A 20,151-nucleotide genomic window follows, 5' to 3' on the forward strand; every position below is an offset into this window, starting at 1 on the left:
TTGAATCTTGGTTCCTGTAAAATGCAAATTGATGTGGTATTAATAAAAAAGAAGAAAAAAGAACAGTGTGTGCTGTCATTCTGCTAACTTTATTCTTTATACACAGTTTGGGTAAAGTAAGAACCAAACAAGGCTTCCACTGGCCCCCATCCCCACTCCACTTTTGAGGCTTTAAAAAGTGACTAATACTTGATACTAGTAATGCTTTCCAAGATTGCAGAATTTCCATAGTAGAACAAAGCTGTGCATTTGGTTTCTGAAAGAAAATAAGAGACCCTCTTAAGAGGTGACCATAGGAGAAAGATGATGAGTGGAAGGGGCCAGGGGGGTCTGCTGTCCCAGTTCACACCAACCTAAGAGGGTTCCCCCACCTGCAACATGAAGCAGCCTGTAACTCCCACACAGTCACAATGTACTTAAAATGAGACTCAGTCACCATGGAAAATGGAAACTTTTCCATCAGGTCTTTGCTCTTTCCCAAAACTAGGCTGCCATGACCCTTAAGCTGATTTTTTTTTATTCACCATACCTCTTAGAAAACTTAGGCTGAAATTTTTAAAAAGTAACTGATGCAAACAACTTCACAGATACGCATACAAATGTTCAAATAATGTCACTAACATGGTATATAAATATGTATTCAGAGTAACATTTACATATTGGCCATAATAGCAAGCATACCATTAACAAAAAAAATTCATGAAGAAACTTCACCTGTTCAGACTCCCAAGGCAAGGAGGAGGCACCTAGAGATGAGAACCACCTCATCTCCTGACTTAACTCAAGAGGCTGCAAAGTAGTGATGACTACAGTGCCACTGCGTAGTTCACTGGTGCTCAGAACTTCAGCGTGCCTCGTGACCACTGGAGGGCTTAGCAAAACAGATTCCTAGGCTCCACGCCAGTTTCTGATCCATAAGGTGCCGCCCAATAATTTGCATTTCTACTAACTTCCTAATTTCTGTTGGCTATACTTTTGAGAACCAGTGGAGTGCTTGGGGCTGCTTCTCAATGAAGACATCCACTGCTGCCCTCCTAAGGCCTCTCCCTGCCTATGGAGAGCAAAAACCACTCTCACCCTGCTCTCCACCTGGCTTACCTGAACTTCGGCAGAGGGTGTGGATGACTATGATAGTTGCCCCAGTCTGCCTGTCTCTGAATAGAGTAGCAAAAGCGGCAGAGCAGTCCTTCTGGATCTGAAAACAACATGCATGAAGGAAAATAAAAGAGTGGCAGTACCCAACCTGGGGCCATCCATAATCCCTGCTCTCTTTAATACTGTCTCAAAAAACCTGGAGGTTCAAACATGCTAGTTCACTTTCCAGACGAGTGACAGCCCATGCAGTATTTCCTGAACCCCTGGTGGCATCAACAAAACAATGCCAGAGCCTTTGCTCAGCAGGGAGGCCTTGGGCTAGGTGGCAGGCAGCCCTACTTCTGCAGTTATGGTCAGGAAAGCTGCTGCTGGCACCCTCCAGCTGAAGCCAATGGTGGCAGAACTGCCCTGTTGAAATACTTGTTCCAGGAGTGTGCTGCTCTTTGCCACTCCCAGGAGCCCACAATTGCACTGGGAGGGCCTGCAGAGCCCAGCTGCACACGCCATCCTTCGGCAGGCCTAACCGTAAAAGAAATTTAACTTACCAGAGATGGGGAGGCCATGTGGTGTAGTGCAAAGAAGACTGAACTGGGAGTTGAGGTTTTTATTCTAGTCCTAGTACTGCTCCTACCTGGTGTGTGATACTTTCAGTTCCTGGACTCCATCTTACCTAACTGTGAAAGGGGTGGGGGCAGGTACTGGTTGATCTCCAAGGTCTTTCCAGCTCAGACAATCTTGAGTTATATAAAAAATGCTATAAAATCCGTGGTATAAAATTCAATTCCCAATCAGAAGTCAAGGGGACTGGGCCTGAGGCACTTGAACCTTGGGCTCTGGCCTGGGAGCACTGAGATAAGAAAGGCTTTCCTCTCCTCTCTGCTTTCCCATCCACAGAGGCGGCTGCCAGGGCCGCTACCCCTCCAGACCCAGCCCAGAAGTCCCCACCCGCTGATCTCCCCACTCAGCCTTGAAGACCAAAGGAACCGGCCGGGCTATGTGGAGAGCGCCAGTGGGTTGCTAGAGACTCCTCGGAGGAACCTGATGAGGCACACATTAGTCTATGATGTTTGGGGTCCTCCCGTCCGCGCCTCCTCTCTCCTACCTTTAGGTCCTTCCTCCACCACCTCACAGCTTATCTCTGATACACGCATAATAAATAAGACATTTGCACATAAAGGTGACGGACAGCTCTCTTCCCGCCCCTCCCCCTCTCATATAAAAGCATTAAATACAGTTTCAAAATAAAATACAAAGAGCAAAATGGGCCTGATCCCGGGGCCACCTGTTCTCCACAGGAGAATGAATGTACACATCCCTCTCGGACCTGCCTGGGAGATCGCGGGGCCCGTTCCCGGCCCCTCGCGGCCTGGCTCTGCCGCGGAGAGGAGAGAAAGGAAGGCCGAGGCCCGGCCCCAGGCCCAGAGGGCTGCGAGCGGGTGGCACGTCCACGGTGTACAAAAGGGGGAGGGGGCAGGGAGGGGACGGGAACAGAACGCCAACTGCCGGGACCTCCAGTGTCCCGGACTCGGACTGAGGGCGCTTGAAGCAGGCGCGCCTGACTGAGCTTAGGGGTACAGGGAGACCTTCGGAGCAGGCGAGCAAAGAAAGTGCTAATCCCTTTACAAGATCGCGGCGCCGGCGGGCGTGGCAGGGGCCTGTGGCAGGGAAGGAGGGCGGGGCGGTCCGCACAGAGCCCGCCCCGTGGGCGGGGCTCGGGACTGGCCCCGCCCGCCCGCGGGCCGGCTGGCTCCCAGGCCCCACTGCCCCTCCCCCAAGGAAGGCCCTCGGCCGCAGTCCAGGCCACCGAGCAGCCGCGACGGCCAGTAACGAACGGCTGGGGGCCGGCCCCGACCCCCGAGAGCCGTGCCTGCCGGCGTGCCTCTGTGAAACCTGGACGCCCCCCAGCCAAGGAAAAGGGACCGGCGCGTCCCTTCTGCACCCCCTCCGCTACACCTACTTGGGACCCTAATACTGACGGCGCCCCGCCCACCCAAGCCTGGCCTGGCGGGGTGCGACCGGGGGCCGAAAATTCTCCGTGCACAGACTGAGGCTTCCCAGGAACTCGCCGCCTTGAGCGAGGAGGAGAGCGCGCTTCCCGCGGCGACCGCACTAGCTTGAACCCGCCACCCCACCCCAGTCCCGAGTCTCCGCCCTGCCCGGCCAGCGGGGGTGGGCAGCAGCCAGGGCCGCGGGGAACCGGGGAGCCGGCTCGGCACCGCCGCCCTCCCCCTTGAGTGATCTACGCCCGACACACGGCGCCCGCCTTGAGGTCCGCGCCGCCGTCGCGCGGCGCCGCCGGGGCGGGCGGCCCGAAGCCCTCGTGACCGTAGCAGCGCAGCGCCGCCTCCTCGTAGGCCTCCAGGATGGTCTGGCGTTCCTCGGGCGTGAAGTCCATGGAGAAGGGGTGCACCTGCAGGATGTGCCGCTTGATGGTGCTGACCTTGAGCGTGGCCAGCGCGCCCCCGCACACCATGCACACCAGGCCGCGCCGGCTGCCGTCGTAGTCCATCAGGTACTCGCCCCGCCAGCGCGGCTGGTAGTTCCGCCGCTGCTCTCGGCTGCGGGGCGGGGGAGGTGGGGGCGGCGGCGGCGGCGGCGGCGGCGGCGGAGGGAAGGCGAGCGCCCCGGGATCCGGGCCGTCCTCGTCGTCCTCCTCTTCCTCCGCCTGCCGCTCCGACGGTTCCCCGGGGGAGAGCGGGACGTCGCCTAGGACGGAACAAAGGACCACGCTGGAGCGTCCCGGCCTCGTGACCCTCCCACCCGTGCCCTCCGGTGCTGCCAGCCTCCCGTCTCCCCTTCGACCTTCCACTGTGCCCACCCGCCTTCTACCCCTAGCCCCTCTCCCTCTCCACCTGCTCTGACCCAGCTCACCCCACCACTCCTCCTCCTCCTCCTCCTCTGGCTGCTCCTCCTCTGCCCCTCCCCCCTCCTCGGAGGCTGCGGCTGTGCTGGGGGCGGCGGGGTCCCCGGGCGATTCCGGGCAGGGCAGCCCCAGGGCCAGCAGGTGGGCGGCCTTCTCGCTCCACTCCTGGGCGATGAGGGCCCCGACTGGCCCGCCGATGCGCGCCGAGCCCGGGTGGCGCCGGCGGATGTGCCGCTTGATGGTGCTCATCTTGAGCGAGGCCAGCGCGCCCCCGCACGCCAAGCACACCAGGCCGCGCCGGCCGCCGTCCAGCTCCAGGAGGTACTCCAGCCGCCAGCGCTCCGGGCAGTGGCGGCGGGGGTCGCGGCCCCGCGCAGATCGGCCAGGGGCCCCCACCCTCTCGCCCTCAGGCTCCTCCTCCCCTGCCGGCCCGGGCACCCTCTCAGGGACCCAGCCAGCCTCTTCCTTTACGTCTGGGGGGCTGAGATCCTGAGAGGACTGGGCTCCAGCAGCGGGGGCCGGGTCCCGGCTCTTGCTGGTCAGGTCCTGGGGGACGAGGTCATCGTCTGTTGGGGAAGGGGTGAGGGAGAGGGGCTCAGCTTGCTGGCTGGGTTGCCCTTACCCACGAAGAGGGGGTCCCTTGCTTCTCATCCCAGCCCTAAGCTAGAAGCCCCACCAGAATCTGTGTGCGTGTCTATGGGGGCGGCTTGAGGGGGGGGGTGTGTCTCTATGTTGGGGGAGTAGAGATGAGTCCCCCCCCAACCAGAACCTGTGTGTGTGTGTGTTTGTGTCTGGGAGATGTGGGTGTCTATGTAGGGGGAGGGGCATGTGTGTGTATCTATGTGGAGTCAGGGAGAGATGAGTCCCTCCCAGTTTTGGCCACAGACCTCACTTTGCAGCCCTTATATGAAGGGGTCCTGGCCATGGGAGGGGCCTCGCACCTGGTGGGGACTGGGTGAGCTCAGACAGCGCCTCCGGCTGGCCACCCCAGGCCTGCAGCAGGGCGCTACGCTGGGGGTCCCTGCGCTGGGGGCCACGGAGCCCCAGGCAGCTGGGGTGCACCTCCAGCACGTGGGCACGGATGTCATCCAGCTGCAAGCTGGGCAGTGCCCGGCCACAGGCCATGCACACCAGCCGGTTCCCCCGCGGGTCATAGTCCATGAAACACTCTGCCCGGAACCAGTTCTGCAGGGACTCCTTCAGCCTCCGCTCCAGCCGCCGGGCACCCAGCCCCCTGCTGCCCCCAGCCCTCCGGGAGGCAGAGAGGCACCCACGCCGAGCCCGGGGTGCCCCTGGGCCCCCTCGCCTCTGGCGCCGGCTGCCCCCACCAGCTGGGGCTTTGCCTGAAAGGGTTGGAGGGAGGGAAGGGACTGAGATGCTGGCCCTCTGGGAGAGACCCCCCACCACAGCCAGGACCTCCAGCCACAGGCCTCTCCCTTACTCTGACTCTGAGCCCTGTGCCTAACCTTTGCCCTTCCCTTCCTCTCCCCTCAAGTCTTAACTCCTTCATTTCCTAATCCGCCTGCACACAAGCCCTCAGCCCGACCCGACTCCCCCCCAGGTCCAGATTCTAGCCCCTTCCCTAAACTTCACTGTCATACCTTTCCAGTACCCTCTGCTCCCAGGCCTCTCTCCAGCCTCCACTCCCTGGATCCTTCTAAAACTACAGAATGTCAAAACTGTCTATGATACTGGAGATCTTGTCCCACGGTCCCTCACCCACTGCTGTCCAATAAGCAGAGCTCACCCCAAAAAGGAGCAGTAGCTTGCTCCAGGAAACCAGCTAGTTGGCTAGGAAGCCCGGACCTGGCCCCATCCACCACCTAGGCCCCAGCTTCCCCAAGTCGGACATTACCTGGGCCCTTGGGCAGGCTAGCCTGGAGGCCAGCCCCTTCTTCCTCCTCCTCCTCCTCGTCGTCCTCCTCCTCCTCAGGCCCCTGGGCCCCCAGCCCCTCGGCCTCTCCGCAGGCCCCCAGCCCCAAGTGGGCATCCCAGCTGTTGCTGATGACTTCCTTCTCCCGGGGACTCCAGTGCAGGGAGTAAGGGTGCTTTTGGCGGATGTGTCGCTTGATGGTGCTGAGCTTGAGGGTGGCCAGGGAGCTGCCGCACACCATGCACACCATGCCGTGCCGGGCAGGGTTGAAGTCCATCAGGTACTCCAGCCGCCAGTGCTCATGGTAGTAGCGACGATGGTCACGGCCAGGAATGCGGCTTTTTCCAGGCCTCGAGGCCCGGGCCTCACAGTGGTCTGAGTATTTCCTGCCTGAAGATGCTGGTCCCCTGGCCCTGGAGGAGGGCAGGGGGGCACTCCCCCAGGACCCTAAGGCACCCCCTTCCAGCTGAAGATCTTGCCCTGAAGAGGAGGGGGGGGAAAGGGAGACAGTTTCTCAATCTCTAAGATTTCCAGGGAAAGAACCTAGGGCTTCCATTTTGCAAGAGAATGGAGGTGGGCGAGAGGTCTGTTCAGGGGCAGGAAAGGGACTGCAAGAGCAGTCAAAGGGAGGTGGCAGAGCAGGGAGTCAAAACATTGGTCCTTTACAAAGAGTGAGACCCCTTTAAGAGAGGGTCAGGAACAAAAGAATGCAGGGCACAGCTCTAATTTTTTTCAAAAAACGAACGTGAAGGCCAAGGAGGCAGCAGGTTCGGCAAGGCACCCCTTCTGGATGAGCACTGTCCGGGTAAAGCCAGGGCAGCAGCCTGCTGCGGCGGTTATAGCCAGAACAGAGCGGGCAGCCGGGCCAGAGAACAAAGGGGGCATCTGTCTGCACACAGGACCCACCGCCCGAGGCCCCAGCCCGGAGGGCCCCACCCAAAGATGATCTTTTTCCCTTTCTGCAATAATGCCTCAAATACACCCTCCTAAGAGGCCCATTTTAAGGGGTACTAAGCACTGTCAGGTCCCCAAATTAAGGAACCCCATGACAAAGCTGTCAGCACCTCCAGAGAAAGGAGTTTTTAGGACTAGAGTCTGGGAGAGCTGATGACTGGAAGGGGCTGGCAGGAGGGCCACCAGAGTGGCTACTGAAGATACTGCAGCAGGGAGTGGCCACCACCCACTGGAATCCATTAAGTCTTTCTGGGGATTTATTTTTCTCTCTGGCCCGGAGCTGGCCACTGCCCAGCAATCAGTGGGCAGGCAGTGGAGAGGCCACCAACCCAGTGGTGTCCCCTTTTGCCAAACGAAGACCCTGAGCAGTCCCTCCCACTTTCCCTACAGTTTGGACCGTATTTCATTTAGAAAAGGGTCTCCTGGCCAAACAGGCTAAATAGACAGGTGTGGTCACCCTCCCAGTAGAGAATCTCACCGTATGGAAAACAAAAGCCAGGATCAGAGGGGGCTCCTGTCACCCTGTTTTTGTTTGGTTTTAAGTACAGAGAAGAAAAAGAAAGCGCTAGTTTCAGAGTCAGAAACCTGGGTTTGACTCCGGGCTTCACTGGTAACTTGCTCTGTGACCTTTGGTAGGTGATGTCCGCTCTCTGGGCCTGAGTGTCTTTGTCTGCCAAGGCACTGGATAGCTAGCGGGTCTCAGCATCCTTCCAGCGCCGGATCTGTTAGTCTAAGGTGGACTGGCCCTTTAAGAGCCGAAAAAAGGGGAGGAGCTGGGAGTCTTTAAAAACAAAAGGGGATGGGGAATTTCTAGGAGGGGAGCTCTGGCATTAGGGGTGAAGCTCCAGAGCCTGGACGAAAGCTTCAGGGCTCTTAAGCCGTTGACCCTGCATAGAGAAACAGCCTCCTTTGAGAGCAAACGGGGAGGACTGGCTGGTCCCGCTATAGCTGACAAATTGTGGCAAAATTTCTGAAAAGATGGGAGGGGTAACGCGCGGATACAAGGGAAGTGAATGCCATTGTGGGCGAGCCCATCTCTTTAAAAACTGCCCGCCCGTGGGGAAGGTACTGATAGGTCCCCAAGAGGCGCAACCCATGCTCTCTTCCAGGGAGAACATAGGGAAAAAAGAAAAAAGGTGCCCTTCTCTAGGCGAGGCCCCAGAGGAGAAGACAGCCCAACTTAGAGCAGCGGAGTCCCCAGCTCAGTTCCTCTGGAGGGAAGCCCCGGAAAGGGACCCAAGGTCTGGGCAGACTTTTTAAGAGACAGCCGGTTAAGGGAGACCACCTGGGAGTCTGAAAGAGAAAGGGACGGGGGCGCAAGTCCCAACAGCCTAGAGCGCGCGCCCCGCGGCGCCAGGCCAGGTCCTTTGGGGCCCCTCCAGCTCGGCCTCCGAGGCGGGGGCCGAGGGGCCCTTTAAGGGGGAGGGGATCCGCCCGAGCCCCGCAGGCCAACCCCGGGAGCTGGGCGGGGGGCTCCGCCGCTGGCGCTGCAGCCACAATCCGCGCCCGCCAGGTGGCGCCCCCGCCCGCCCTGCCCGCGTCCCCCGCTTTGTTCGGCGGCGAAGAGGGGCCCGGAGCCCGGAGCCGCAGCCCTCCCCTCCCCCACGCCGGGGCCCCCGCCCGAGCCGCCGGCCCCAGCCAGCTCTTACCGCCGTCGTCCTCCTCGGGTTCCGCGCTGCCGCTCGATCCGGCGGGCGGCAGCCGTCGGCCCCGTGCCGAGGCCGCTGCTGGCCCGGGGCCGCCCCTGCCGCCGCCGCCGCCGCCGCCGCCGCTCCGGCTCCGGTGGTCCCCGCCAGGCTCCATGCGCTGCGCTGCGGCGCGGGGCCCCGGGGCGGCAGGGCGCGGGGCCGCGGGGCCGGCGGCGGCCGGCGCGCGGCGCTCGGTGCGCGGGGCCCCGGGGCGCGGGGCGCATGCACAGGGCGGCCGGCAGCACGGACGGCAGGCTGCTCGCTCGGCGGCGCGGGCTGGACCGGGGTGGGGATTCCTGTCTGGGGCCCCTGGGGCTCCTTTAAGGGCTCCTGGGTAAATTTAAAGGGGCCGCGCGCTATTTCCTCCTGCCAGCTCGCGGGGGGGCTGGGGGAAGCGTCGGGAGGCTAAGAACCCGACCGAGGCTCCGTATCCGGCGCCCGCCGCGGACGTTAGGAGCACGGACCTCGCCGTCCTCGCGGGCCCGCGCTGCCGCCTGCGGGGCTCGGGTCCCGGCTTCTGGAGGGTCACCGAGGTGGCCAGGGGCGCAGCGTCCGTTGCGACGCGCTTCCACCCAGGCTCGGCTCGCAGCCACTGCCCCCTCGGGGCATGTCAGCGCCCGGCTTCCCGCACCCGCGCTGGCAAAGGGGGTCGCCGGGTGGGGAGGCCCGGGCCCCTGCCAGGGGCTGCCTCCCGCGCGAGCTCGGCGCGGGCCCCAGAGCGGACACGAATGGCAGGGGCCCCAGATGGCCGCTGCCCCGCGGAGAGGGTGGAGCCGCGGGGGCGGCCGCGCCCCCTCCCGGGGGAGCCGCCGGGGAGCGCTGAGAGCTCAGGCTTCAGCCCTGGAGGGCGGACGAGCCAAACGCCCTCGGAGCTGGCCGGGGCGGAGACCGCGGCCTCGGAGATCCAGGCCGAAGAGAGGGGGCGCGCAGGAGACCGCGGAGAGCCGGCCGCGCCGAGGCCCGACGCCGCTGGGCGTTGGGGGCCCCAGGATGGAAGCCGGGAAGAGAGGGGTTGCGCCGCGGTCGTCTCTGGCTCCTACCCTCGCAGGCCTGGGGGTGGCAGAAGCGGCCCTGGGCACGAGGAGGCAAAGAACGCTGACCCCGAGCGAGGTGTCGGCACCTGGGGACGCGCCCCACCACGGCTGGGAAGCGCTGGGGCTGACCCTGCGTGCGAGCCCCGGGATACCTCGGAGCCCCCAGGTCCCGGGAAGCGGAGGAAAGGGGCCCTGAAAAGCAGCCAGGGGCTCGGCAGCCCGGGGTCCTTCCTCGAGGACCAGCTGGAGGAGCAGGTGCTTTCTTTGCCTGTGGTTGGTCGCCCACAACAAAGGCGATTCCTAGAGATCCAAATTACAGGGTGCGGGAGGCCGTGCAGGGTCTTATTATCTCGAGGTGAGTTTTATTCTCTTTTTGGGGGATGTGCCCTGCAATCCGTCAAAGTCACGCTTGACACACATTCCTTTGCTCACTCCACACCTACTGTGTGCCAGCGTGCCCCTAGGCGCTGGGCAGACAGCAGGGAGCAAGACCCACAGGTCTGATACTGACTTAGCACCCACGGCTTATGAAAAGAAAACAGTCCCCTTGGGGAGCCATGGGAAATTCTAAATTACTTTCAGCACAGAAAGCCCGTCTCCTGAATGTGAAGAGGGGCTGGGAACTAAAATTTCTGTAGTGTCTAAAAGGTGGCTGTCACCGCGGGAGACGTCCCATCTCTTCCTCAGTCCTCATGATGACCTGCCAGAGACATCTCCTTGGGTGAACACGGCCTCCCTCCTGCAAGGCTATTCTGTCCACTGCTGGCCTTCCTGCGCTCCCTGACTTACACGAGGGCAGGGACCCTGATGCTAATGCAGTGCCAGATGGGGCCATGTGATGGGGGATTCCCTCATTCATGCGTTCTTTACCTCTGGCCAGGCCAGGGACACAAAGGTGAAATAAGACATGGACCTGGCCTTCACCTGTTCCTAAGTATGGTTTTTATTTTATATTTTTTAAAAGGTAAATATTTTTATTTGACTGTGCCAGGTCTTGGTTGCAGCACGTGGGATCTAGTTCCTCGACCAGGGATCGAACCCCCGTCCCTTGCATTGGGAGCACAGAGTCTGAGCCACTGGACCAGGAGGGAAGTCCTCCAAGTTGTTTTTTTTTTTTTTTAATTACGAAGATAACCCATGCTCAGGGCTGACCACTGTGATACGCTTTTGGTAAATGTCCTGGTTCTTTTTTTCCGAGTATAAATAGGATAATCTTATTTGTTATCAACAAAAAGGTATGGACACCACCTAGAGGCATTTTTAACAACCTCTGGCTCCTCTCCTTGCTCCCATTTGTGAGCATAGCTTCAGGACCAGCTCCAAGTCCATGGTTCCAAGCCATCTTCCACCCACATTTAATCCTCACAGCCATCCACGAAGACGATGAAGAAATGGAGGCTGAGTCTAGAGTCTCACTCAAGGCCATTCGTTCATTTGCTTATCCACTTATTCAGAAAGCATTGCCTGAGCCTGTCCTGCGTGCCAAGCACTGGACTAGGGATACAGAGGTTTTAAAATTACATAACACAGCCCTGGAACGTTCTGTTCCCCACTTCCTAGGAGCTCTCAGTCTACTGAGTCTACTCTGGGAAGACAACAAAATCCCGATCGCATTATGACTCTTGTTGGGCCTAGGAACTTTTGTCTCCGAGTGTGTGTGTGTGTTCAGTCATGTCTGATTCTTTGCAACCCCATGGACTACAACCCACCAGGCTCCTCTGTCCATGGAATTTCCCAGGCAAAAATACTGGAGTGGTTTGCCATTTCCATCTCCAGGGGATCTTCCTGACCCAGAGATGGAACCTGCATCTCTTGTGTCTTCTGCATTGGCAGGCAGATTTCTCTACCATTAACACCACCTGGGAAGCCTTTGCCTCCATGGGAATCTTCTAAAGAACATTTTTTAAATGGTTTAGTGGATTTTTATGGGCCCAACCAATTTTTTTTTCTGATGTGAGAAAAAATAACGTTTTCTTTGACCCTTAAAATGCTTTTTTTCTTCTGATTTTTAAATAAGTTAAAACATTCTCATGACCCTCTAAGATTATTGAGGACTCTATGTTCACTATGAGCACTATGGGCACTATGTTCCCAGTGCTTAAAGGCTAGCCAGCTTAGATACAATAACAGGGTGACAAGTGGCAAGGAAGAGGTCTCCAACCAACTAGGGAAGACTTTTAGGCAAGGTATGGCTTGAGCCAAGTCTTGAAAGACCAAGAGGTGTTGCCAGGATGAGAAACAGAGGCAAGGAAGATCTAGGGTGAAGGAAAGTTTCACAAGGCTGAAGAAGAAATGGAAAGAGCGGGAACAAGAGCCTGGGGTGCCTTGCTGCAAGCCTTTGAGTTTGTCCCCGAGGTTTGGAAAGTGCCTGGAGCCAGGGCACTGGGCAGTCAGGAGGCAGCCCTGAGACTACAAGGGAGGAGGGAGTGAAGAGAGAGAGATTGGGCACAGCTGGAGCCATCCACACCAGCCACAGAAAGGCAGCAGCTGCAGGGCTGATGGAGAAGAAGCCAAAGATTTGAGCAGGGTCCCAGCATAGCATGGTGCCGTCTTTACTGCACACCGGGGGCCGGAGGGGGATGTGAAATGCTACCTGTTTCATTATTCTGTCTCAGTATGAGTCAGCACACTTTGAGGGGGTAAATGATGGAAAACACAAATTGGATCAGTATTTTTTTTTAGGAGGGGAAGCGTGTATTTGTTCACGGGACTGACCACTACAGAAGAGGTATCTTCAGATGTGACTTGACCCAAGGCTCAGCAGTGTCACCATGACCTCAGTGTTTGTCTGTGTCTCTTTGCTTTTACCCTGCTTCCCCCTTGATCAGTTCCCTTTCAGACAGGTCTTTCAAACAATGGCCCCTAGCAGCTCCAAATGTATGACTTCACCACGCCAAGGCCCTCAGAAAAGAAACATCTTCCTTTCTCCAGCAGTGTGAACAAAATCTCAGGTCTAACTCTCATTGGCCTGAACTGGATCACGTGCTTAGTCACATACTTATCCCTCAACCGGTCGCTGTGGCCCACGGGATGTGCCATTCCCCTATGCCTGAGATCAGACACCCATTCCCAGAGGAATCAGCATGTGGACCGAGATGGGCAGATGTCGTAAAGAAAAACCATATGAAGTTAACAAAAGAAGGGATGCTGAACAACGGAAATGACAGATGTCTAGTCACTCATGTTGAGGACACACTGTCATTCCAGCTACTACAAGACAAGGATGAGGTACATTTGGGGGGCAAGGCACATGCAGGGGTCATGTGTCCCGTTCTATCCCTCACAGTCCTGCTGGACCTGGCTCTTTGGCTATCTGCACAGCTCACCCCTCCCCACCCAGAGTGGGAGCTCCCTCCCAGCAACCATCTTTCCTCCACACGTTCCAGCTTAAGAGCCTAGAAGTAGGAGTCCAGCAGGAGTGTCACCCCGACCTATGCAAGGCCAATCAGATTCTCTATCCTAACACTTTTCAAGATTTCCAGGCAGCTGGATGATGTCAGAGGGTGTACCGGTCAGGACCAGCCCTCTCGCACCGTGAGGAACTGAGTGAGGAGAGCTAGACTGTAGAAAGGGGAGAAGAGGCCGTGTACCCTTCCCATTTCCAAACCCTGAAGAAGCCTCCTTACTCTCCTACTTCAGTTTCCTGGGACACATTTTTCATTTCCTCAAAGTGGTTTCTGGTTCTTAGAACAAAAAAGCACCTATTATGTGCCAGCAGTGACTATAAGACATAGCCCCTCCCCTCACAAAAGTACAATTTTCTTACAATACAGTAAGAAAAATCCATCATACAGTTTAAAGAAGAAAAAAATAGGTCAAAGGTTAAGACTAGGCAATTCACCGTCAAGGAATGACAGGTGGCCAGCTAAGAGTAGCTTGACTTTACTTGCGTTCAGGGAATTTCTGATTAAACAGCAAGAGGACTTCCCTGGCGTTCCAATGATTGAGACTCTGCACTTCCACCTGCAGGGGCACAGGTTTGATCCTTGGTTGGGGAAGTTCCACATACTGCGCAGTATAGCAAGTAAATAAATAAATAAACAGCAAGATACTACTAGCCACCTATCTGGCAAATATTTTAAAGTTTGATACTATCAGAAATGGGAAGCGTATGAAGAAAGGGGGACACCCAGCTGAGAATGTGGCAACTAGTAGGGCCACTTTGGAAAGCAATTTGGCCAAATTGACTTACTAATAAATCTAAAAATGCGCATACTCCCAAAGGCAATGTGGTATCCTGGATTGGATGATGGAACAGATAAAGGACATTAGTGGAAAAGCCAGTGCTACGGACTGAATTGTGTCCCCTCCTAAATTCATCTGTTGAAGACCTAACCTCCAGTGTGACTGTGTGTGGATACAACCTTGAGAGAGGTAATTAAGGTCAATGAGGTCATAAGGATAGAATCCTAATCCCATGGCACTAGTGCCCTCTAAGAGGAAGAGACACCGAAGCGCCCGCTCACTTTTCCCATGCAGGTGTGCACAGAAGAAAAGCCACCTGAAGATGCAGTGAGAAGGGGGCCGTCTGCAAGCCCAGGAGAGAGACCTCCCCAAACACCAACCCTGGAGGCGCCCTGATCTCAGACCTCCAGCCTTGAGAACTGTGAGAAGAGAAATGTATGTTGCTTAAGTCACCTAAATCTATGATATTCTATTACGGCAGCCTGAGAAGATAATACAACTAATGGAATTCAAATAGGGACCTCGCTGGTGGCCCAGTGGCTAAGACTCCACACTCCTAATGCAAGGGACCCAGGTTCCATCCCTGGTCAGGGGACTAGATCCCACAAGAGTTTGCATGCCCCAAATGAAAAGCCTGCATGCCACACCTAGAAGGATCCCGAGTGCTACACTAAGACCTGGTGCAGCGACATAAATAAATATTTTTTTTAAAAAAAAAAAAAAAAAAGGAAAGAAATCCAACTAAAGCCTGGAGTTTAGTTCACAGTAATATGCAAATGTTGGGTTTCTTAGTCTTGATCCATGTACCATGATAATGTAAGATAATAACATTAAAGGAAACTGGGTGAAGGATATATGGGGACTGCCAATACTCTTACAACTTTTCTGTAAATCTAAAATTGTTCCAATTTTTTTTTAATTTTATTTGCAAAAATGCCCATATCCTCTGATCCAGCAACTGTATACTAGAGAAACGTACATGTGCAGGAATCATGAATAAAGGGTGTTCCTTGCAGCATGGCAGGTAATGACAACTCGGGAATTACCTAACTGTCCTTTGGTAGGGAAAGAGCTAAATAAGCCAGAGAATGTTCATGCAATAAATATTATGTGGCAGTAAAAAAAAAAATGAGGTAGAGCTATGTGTATAAAAATAATAAAAGTAAGACACAGAGGATTAAGTTATTCAATAAAATATTATTATGAGACAAATGGGAAGAGTAGGAAGAGCTGGAGCTGTGGGGAGGCTACTGGGGCTGACTTGTGGGCAGGTGGGCAACTCTACCCCCTTGGGCACTCAGCACTCTCTGCCCATTGGGCATGCTTCCTCCTGTCTATTTATCTGTTTTCTTTCTTCTCCTTAACTGTTCACTAAAAAAGTCATTGTATTTCATTAGGTTATATTGCCCAACTCTTAGGGAAAGAGGCACTTTTCTGACTATCTCTACTCCTGTGGAATATACCCAATTGCTATTACTGGTATGTAGCTTTCAAGAAGTTCTATGAAACAGCAGCCCTCCACTGTCATTTTCTCTATAATTGAGGACTCACCGAGTGTGCAAAGCTGACGGCAGAGCAGGGATACCTAGAAGCTGCCACTTGAACTATTGGGGACATTCACATCCTTTGAGGGGGAGAGGTCCTACCGGTTTTATAATGTTGGAGAATGTCGATTGTCCCCAGCATTCGATCACACAAATGCTTTTAGATTCTAACTCCTAAGCTTCTCTTCCCTACTGACCAAACCCATTGCACAGTCCTTTGTTAAAAGATACTGAGACATATTAAAATTTTAGAAATTCATTTGAGCAAAAATCCATTTGAATTGGTCATCAAGTGGAAGTGGTTAGAAGCACTCCATAGATGGGAGCTGGGGAAAAGCTTTTATGGAAGCAAAGTAAAGAAATTATTGATTGACTAGTTGAAATGCTAGTTTATGCTATTAATGATTGGTATTATGCTATTAGTGATTGGTTGTTAGGTTTTGTTTACATAACCTTGAGGTATTTACAGGTTTACATTTTGGTTTGCTTACATAGGCGCTGAGACATTGGAGCCACTTCAGTCCAATGGCCTCCTTGTTTAATTTAACAATTCCCCCTTTTGGTCATTCAGAGGATGAACAAGAGTTTGCTGTTAGCCCCGATCTCAGTCACTATGAGAGTTAAATTGCTATTATCAGTTAATGATGTCAGATCCATCCATAGGTGAATTGCCTTTGCTGTTTATCCCATTGTATATCTTGTTTCTGTTTCTCCAAGCTCAGTGAGACCATCTGATTTGCTGCTGTTGGTTGCAAATATGCATTTGAGATCTCTGACACAACACAGCCCACCCGGGGGACTATAATGATGACTGTGTGTGTTCATCGCCCAGCCGTGTCCAACTCTCTGCAACCCCATGGACTGTAGCCTGCAAGGTTCCTCTGTCCATGGAATTCTCCAGGCAAGAATACTGGAGTGGATTGCCATTCCCTTCTACAAATAATGATGACTACTAGGGGATAATACCAATAGACCAAAGTGTACTTCTTAGCCAGGGCCCTATGAACCCAGTATCAAATAAATCAAAGAATGTACCTGATGTGGTACCAATCCATTTTAACCAAGTAGCTTGTTTGTTAATTTCTTGTATTTGAGTTTTTACAATATCAGAGGTGTTAATTCAGGTACAGCTGGAGGTATTAGCTATGGTGCAGACCCTTTGTTCAGTCAACAGATAATCTAAAGCAGTTCTTACTATCTGAAATCACCTTAGCTAGAAAGCCGAGGTACTTTTGTTGTGCAGCCAGAGTTAAAGATAAGCTTCTAATCATATGGGTTTTTTTTTGTTTGTTTTGTTTTGTTTTAATCATATGTTTGTTTGTACTAACTCTGAGCCGTGGAAGAAGGGACTGTCCAAATAATCCCCATCTGGAGATATTAACATCTGCTGACAAACTTCTTTTCTGTCTATAGTATAAGTTCAAGGGCGTGGGCCAGTGTTGAGTTTCTGAGGTATTATAAAGGGATAATGAAATAGTAAATGCAGCAAGAGCATGGTGCCGTTTCATTCTCCAGCTGTCGAGACAACGAGCTGCTCAAGCATGAGGGCTAATACCAGAACTTCTGCATACAAAGCCAGGAGGAATACCTAGGACTGCTCCATAAGTATTATCATTTGTGGACTCATTGGTTGGTTAGCATCTAGACCCTCATTTTCCATCCCAAGATTGGGTTAAATTGAGGCAAGAAACAGGAATATGTGGAATTAATATTTTAACTTTATAAAAAGGACCTGTGGAACAAGTTAGGTACACAGTGGCATTTGGGATTCCAGTGAAATTACTTATAGAGTAAACTGAGGGGTTTCTCCCTTCATGGGCTGATTTTGGTTTAACGTGAAAAATCTAGCAGCTAGTTCAGTTTCCTGCAGTAGCTATTGTTGGTGAAATCCTAATCATAGTGGTATCTTCTCATGCATAAATAGAGAGAAAGCAGACAACAAATAGGCAAAAGAGATAAAGACTTCATATTGGAGATATATATTTTGATCTGTAATCTAGAGAGAGGGTGTTTGCTATGACCAGTGCATTTTCTTGGCAAAACTCTATTAGTCTTTGCCCTGCTTCATTCCGCATTCCAAGGCCAAATTTGCCTGTTACTCCAGGTGTTTCTTGACTTCCTACTTTTGCATTCCAGTCCCCTATAATGAAAAGGACATCTTTTTTGGGTGTTAGTTCTAAAAGGTCTTGTAGGTCTTCATAAAACCGTTCAACTTCAGTTTCTTCAGCGTTACTGGTTGGGGCATAGACTTGGATTACTGTGATATTGAATGGTTTGCCTTGGAGACGAACAGAGATCATTCCGTCGTTTTTGAGATTGCATCCAAATACTGCATTTGGGACTCTTTTGTTGACCATGATGGCTACTCCGTTTCTTCTGAGAGATTCCTGCCCTCAGTAGTAGATGTAATGGTCATCTGAGTTAAATTCACCCATTCCAGTCCATTTTAGTTCGCTGATTCCTAGAATGTCGACGTTCACCCTTGCCATCTCCTGTTTGACCATTTCCAATTTGCCTTGATTCATGGACCTGACATTCCAGGTTCCTATGCAATATTGCTCTTTACAGCATCGGATCTTGCTTCTATCACCAGTCACATCCACAACTGGGTATTGTTTTTGCTTTGGCTCCATCCCTTCATTCTTTCTGGAGTTATTTCTCCACTGATCTCCAATAGCATATTGGGCACCTAATGACCTGGGGAGTTCCTCTTTTGGTATCCTATCATTTTGCCTTTTCATACTGTTCATGCGGTTCTCAAGGCAAGAATACTGAAGTGGCTTGCCATTCTCTTCTCCAGTGGACCACATTCTGTCAGGCCTCTCCACCATGACCCGCCCGTCTTGGGTTGCCCCGCAGGCATGGCTTGGTTTCATTGAGTTAGACAAGGCTGTGGTCCTAGTGTGATTAGATTGACTAGTTTTCTGTGAGTATGGTTTCAGTGTGTCTGCCCTCTGATGCCCTCTTGCAACACTTACCATCTTACTTGGGTTTCTCTTACCTTGGCGTGGGGTATCTCTTCACTGCTGCTACAGCAAAGCACAGCCACTGTTCCTTACCCTGGACAAGGGGTATCTCCTTACCGCCACCATTCCTGACCTTCAATGTGGGATAGCTCCTCTAGGCCCTCCTGTGCCTGCACAGCCACCACTCCTCAGATTGCTCCTCCCGGCTGCCTCAGGCGTGGGTGGCTCCTCTCAGCTGCGCTTAGTGAGCTGGCTTGCAGCTACCAAAGAATGGTCAAACTACCGCACAATTGCACTCATCTCACATGCTAGTAAAGTAATGCTCAAAATTCTCCAAGCCAGACTTCAGCAATACGTGAACCGTGAATTCCCAGATGTTCAAGCTGGTTTTAGAAAAGGCAGAGGAACCAGAGATCAAATTGCCAACATCCGCTGGATCATGGAAAAAGCAAGAGAGTTCCAGAAAAACATCTATTTCTGCTTTATTGACTATGCCAAAGCCTTTGACTGTGTGGATCACAACAAACTGGAAAATTCTGAAAGAGATGGGAATACCAGACCACCTGACCTGCCTCTTGAGAAATCTGTATGCAGGTCAGGAAGCAACAGTTAGAACTGGACATGGAACAACAGACTTGTTCCAAATAGGAAAAGGAATACATCAAAGCTGTATATTGTCACCCTGCTTATTTAACTTATATGCAGAGTACATCATGAGAAATGCTGCACTGGAAGAAACACAAGCTGGAATCAAGATTGCCGCGAGAAATATCAGTAACCTCAGATATGCAGATGACACCACCCTTATGGCAGAAAGTGAAGAGGAGCTAAAAAGCCTTTTGATGAAAGTGAAAGAGGAGAGTGAAAAAGTTGGCTTCAAGCTCAACATTCAGAAAACTAAGATCGTGGCATCTGGTCCCATCACTTCATGGGAAATAGATGGAGAAACAGTAGAAACAGTGTCAGACTTTATTTTGGGGGGCTCCAAAATTACTGCAGATGGTGACTGCAGCCATGAAATTAAAAGACACTTACTCCTTGGAAGAAAAGTTATGACCAACCTAGATAGTATATTCAAAAGCAGAGACATTACTTTGCCGACTAAGGTCCGTCTAGTCAAGGCTACGGTTTTTCCAGTAGTCATGTATGGATGTGAGAGTTGGACTGTGAAGAAGGCTGAGCGCCGAAGAATTGATGCTTTTGAACTGTGGTGTTGGAGAAGGTTCTTGAGGGTCCCTTGGACTGCAAGGAGATCCAACTAGTCCATTCTGAAGGAGTTCAGCCCTGGGATTTCTTTGGAAGGAATGATGCTAAAGCTGAAGCTCCAGTACTTTGGACACCTCATGTGAAGAGTTGACTCATTGGAAAAGACTCTGATCCTGGGAGAGATTGGGGGCAGGAGGAGAAGGGGACGACCCACGATGAGATGGCTGGATGGCATCACGGACTCGATGGACGAGAGTCTGGGTGAACTCCGGGAGATGGTGATGGACAGGGAGGCCTGGCGTGCTGCGATTCATGGAGTCGCAAGGAGTCAGATACGACTGAGTGACTGAACTGAACTGAACTGAACTGAATCTAGAGAGAGCTGTTTATCTCAAGATGTCAATAGCTTCTGGGGAGGGATCTCCCTGGTCAATTTTAGCTTTACATCTCTGGCTAGAATGTAGTTCCAAGACTCTGGGACTTTACAGCTGGGAGATGTGGACCTAGGGTTAGAGTCCCTGAAGTGTAACTACTATCTGGGTAGTGAGGCAAATATAGATTGTCTCTGCTAATGAGGTTCAAGGTCAGTCTTTCTTAGATGTTTCCAGAATACCTATCCTCCAGGTTCTAAAATGTAGAAGCCTCAACCATCTGTAGAAAAGTCATGGAAAGCTTCTTTTAGCAGGTGGAAATTTGCGTTAAAGCTTTACAATACTGAATCATATCAGTATTTGAGTCCAGGA

At 53.1% G+C, this 20,151-nt stretch overlaps 1 protein-coding gene across 2 annotated transcripts; it reads right to left on the reverse strand.

Moving 5' to 3' along the window:
- On the reverse strand, positions 71–8,588 carry C29H11orf95 (chromosome 29 C11orf95 homolog). 2 transcript variants are annotated; one of them, XR_001917489.1, is made up of 6 exons: positions 8,435–8,588; positions 5,814–6,311; positions 4,900–5,301; positions 3,967–4,524; positions 1,099–3,801; positions 71–256 (listed from the first exon to the last, which is right to left on the reverse strand). XR_001917489.1 is itself a non-coding variant. In XM_018043173.1 (5 exons), exons 1-5 carry the CDS (start codon positions 8,586–8,588, stop codon positions 3,335–3,337), a joined length of 2,079 nt encoding a protein of 692 aa, XP_017898662.1. In that variant the 3' UTR covers positions 71–3,334. The 2 variants fall into 2 exon arrangements, 1 of the variants encoding a protein (XP_017898662.1); XM_018043173.1 differs by having other exon boundaries at positions 71–3,801.

Source organism: Capra hircus, chromosome 29 (assembly GCF_001704415.2).
Source record: "Capra hircus breed San Clemente chromosome 29, ASM170441v1, whole genome shotgun sequence".
NCBI classification, from domain to species: domain Eukaryota; kingdom Metazoa; phylum Chordata; class Mammalia; order Artiodactyla; family Bovidae; genus Capra; species Capra hircus.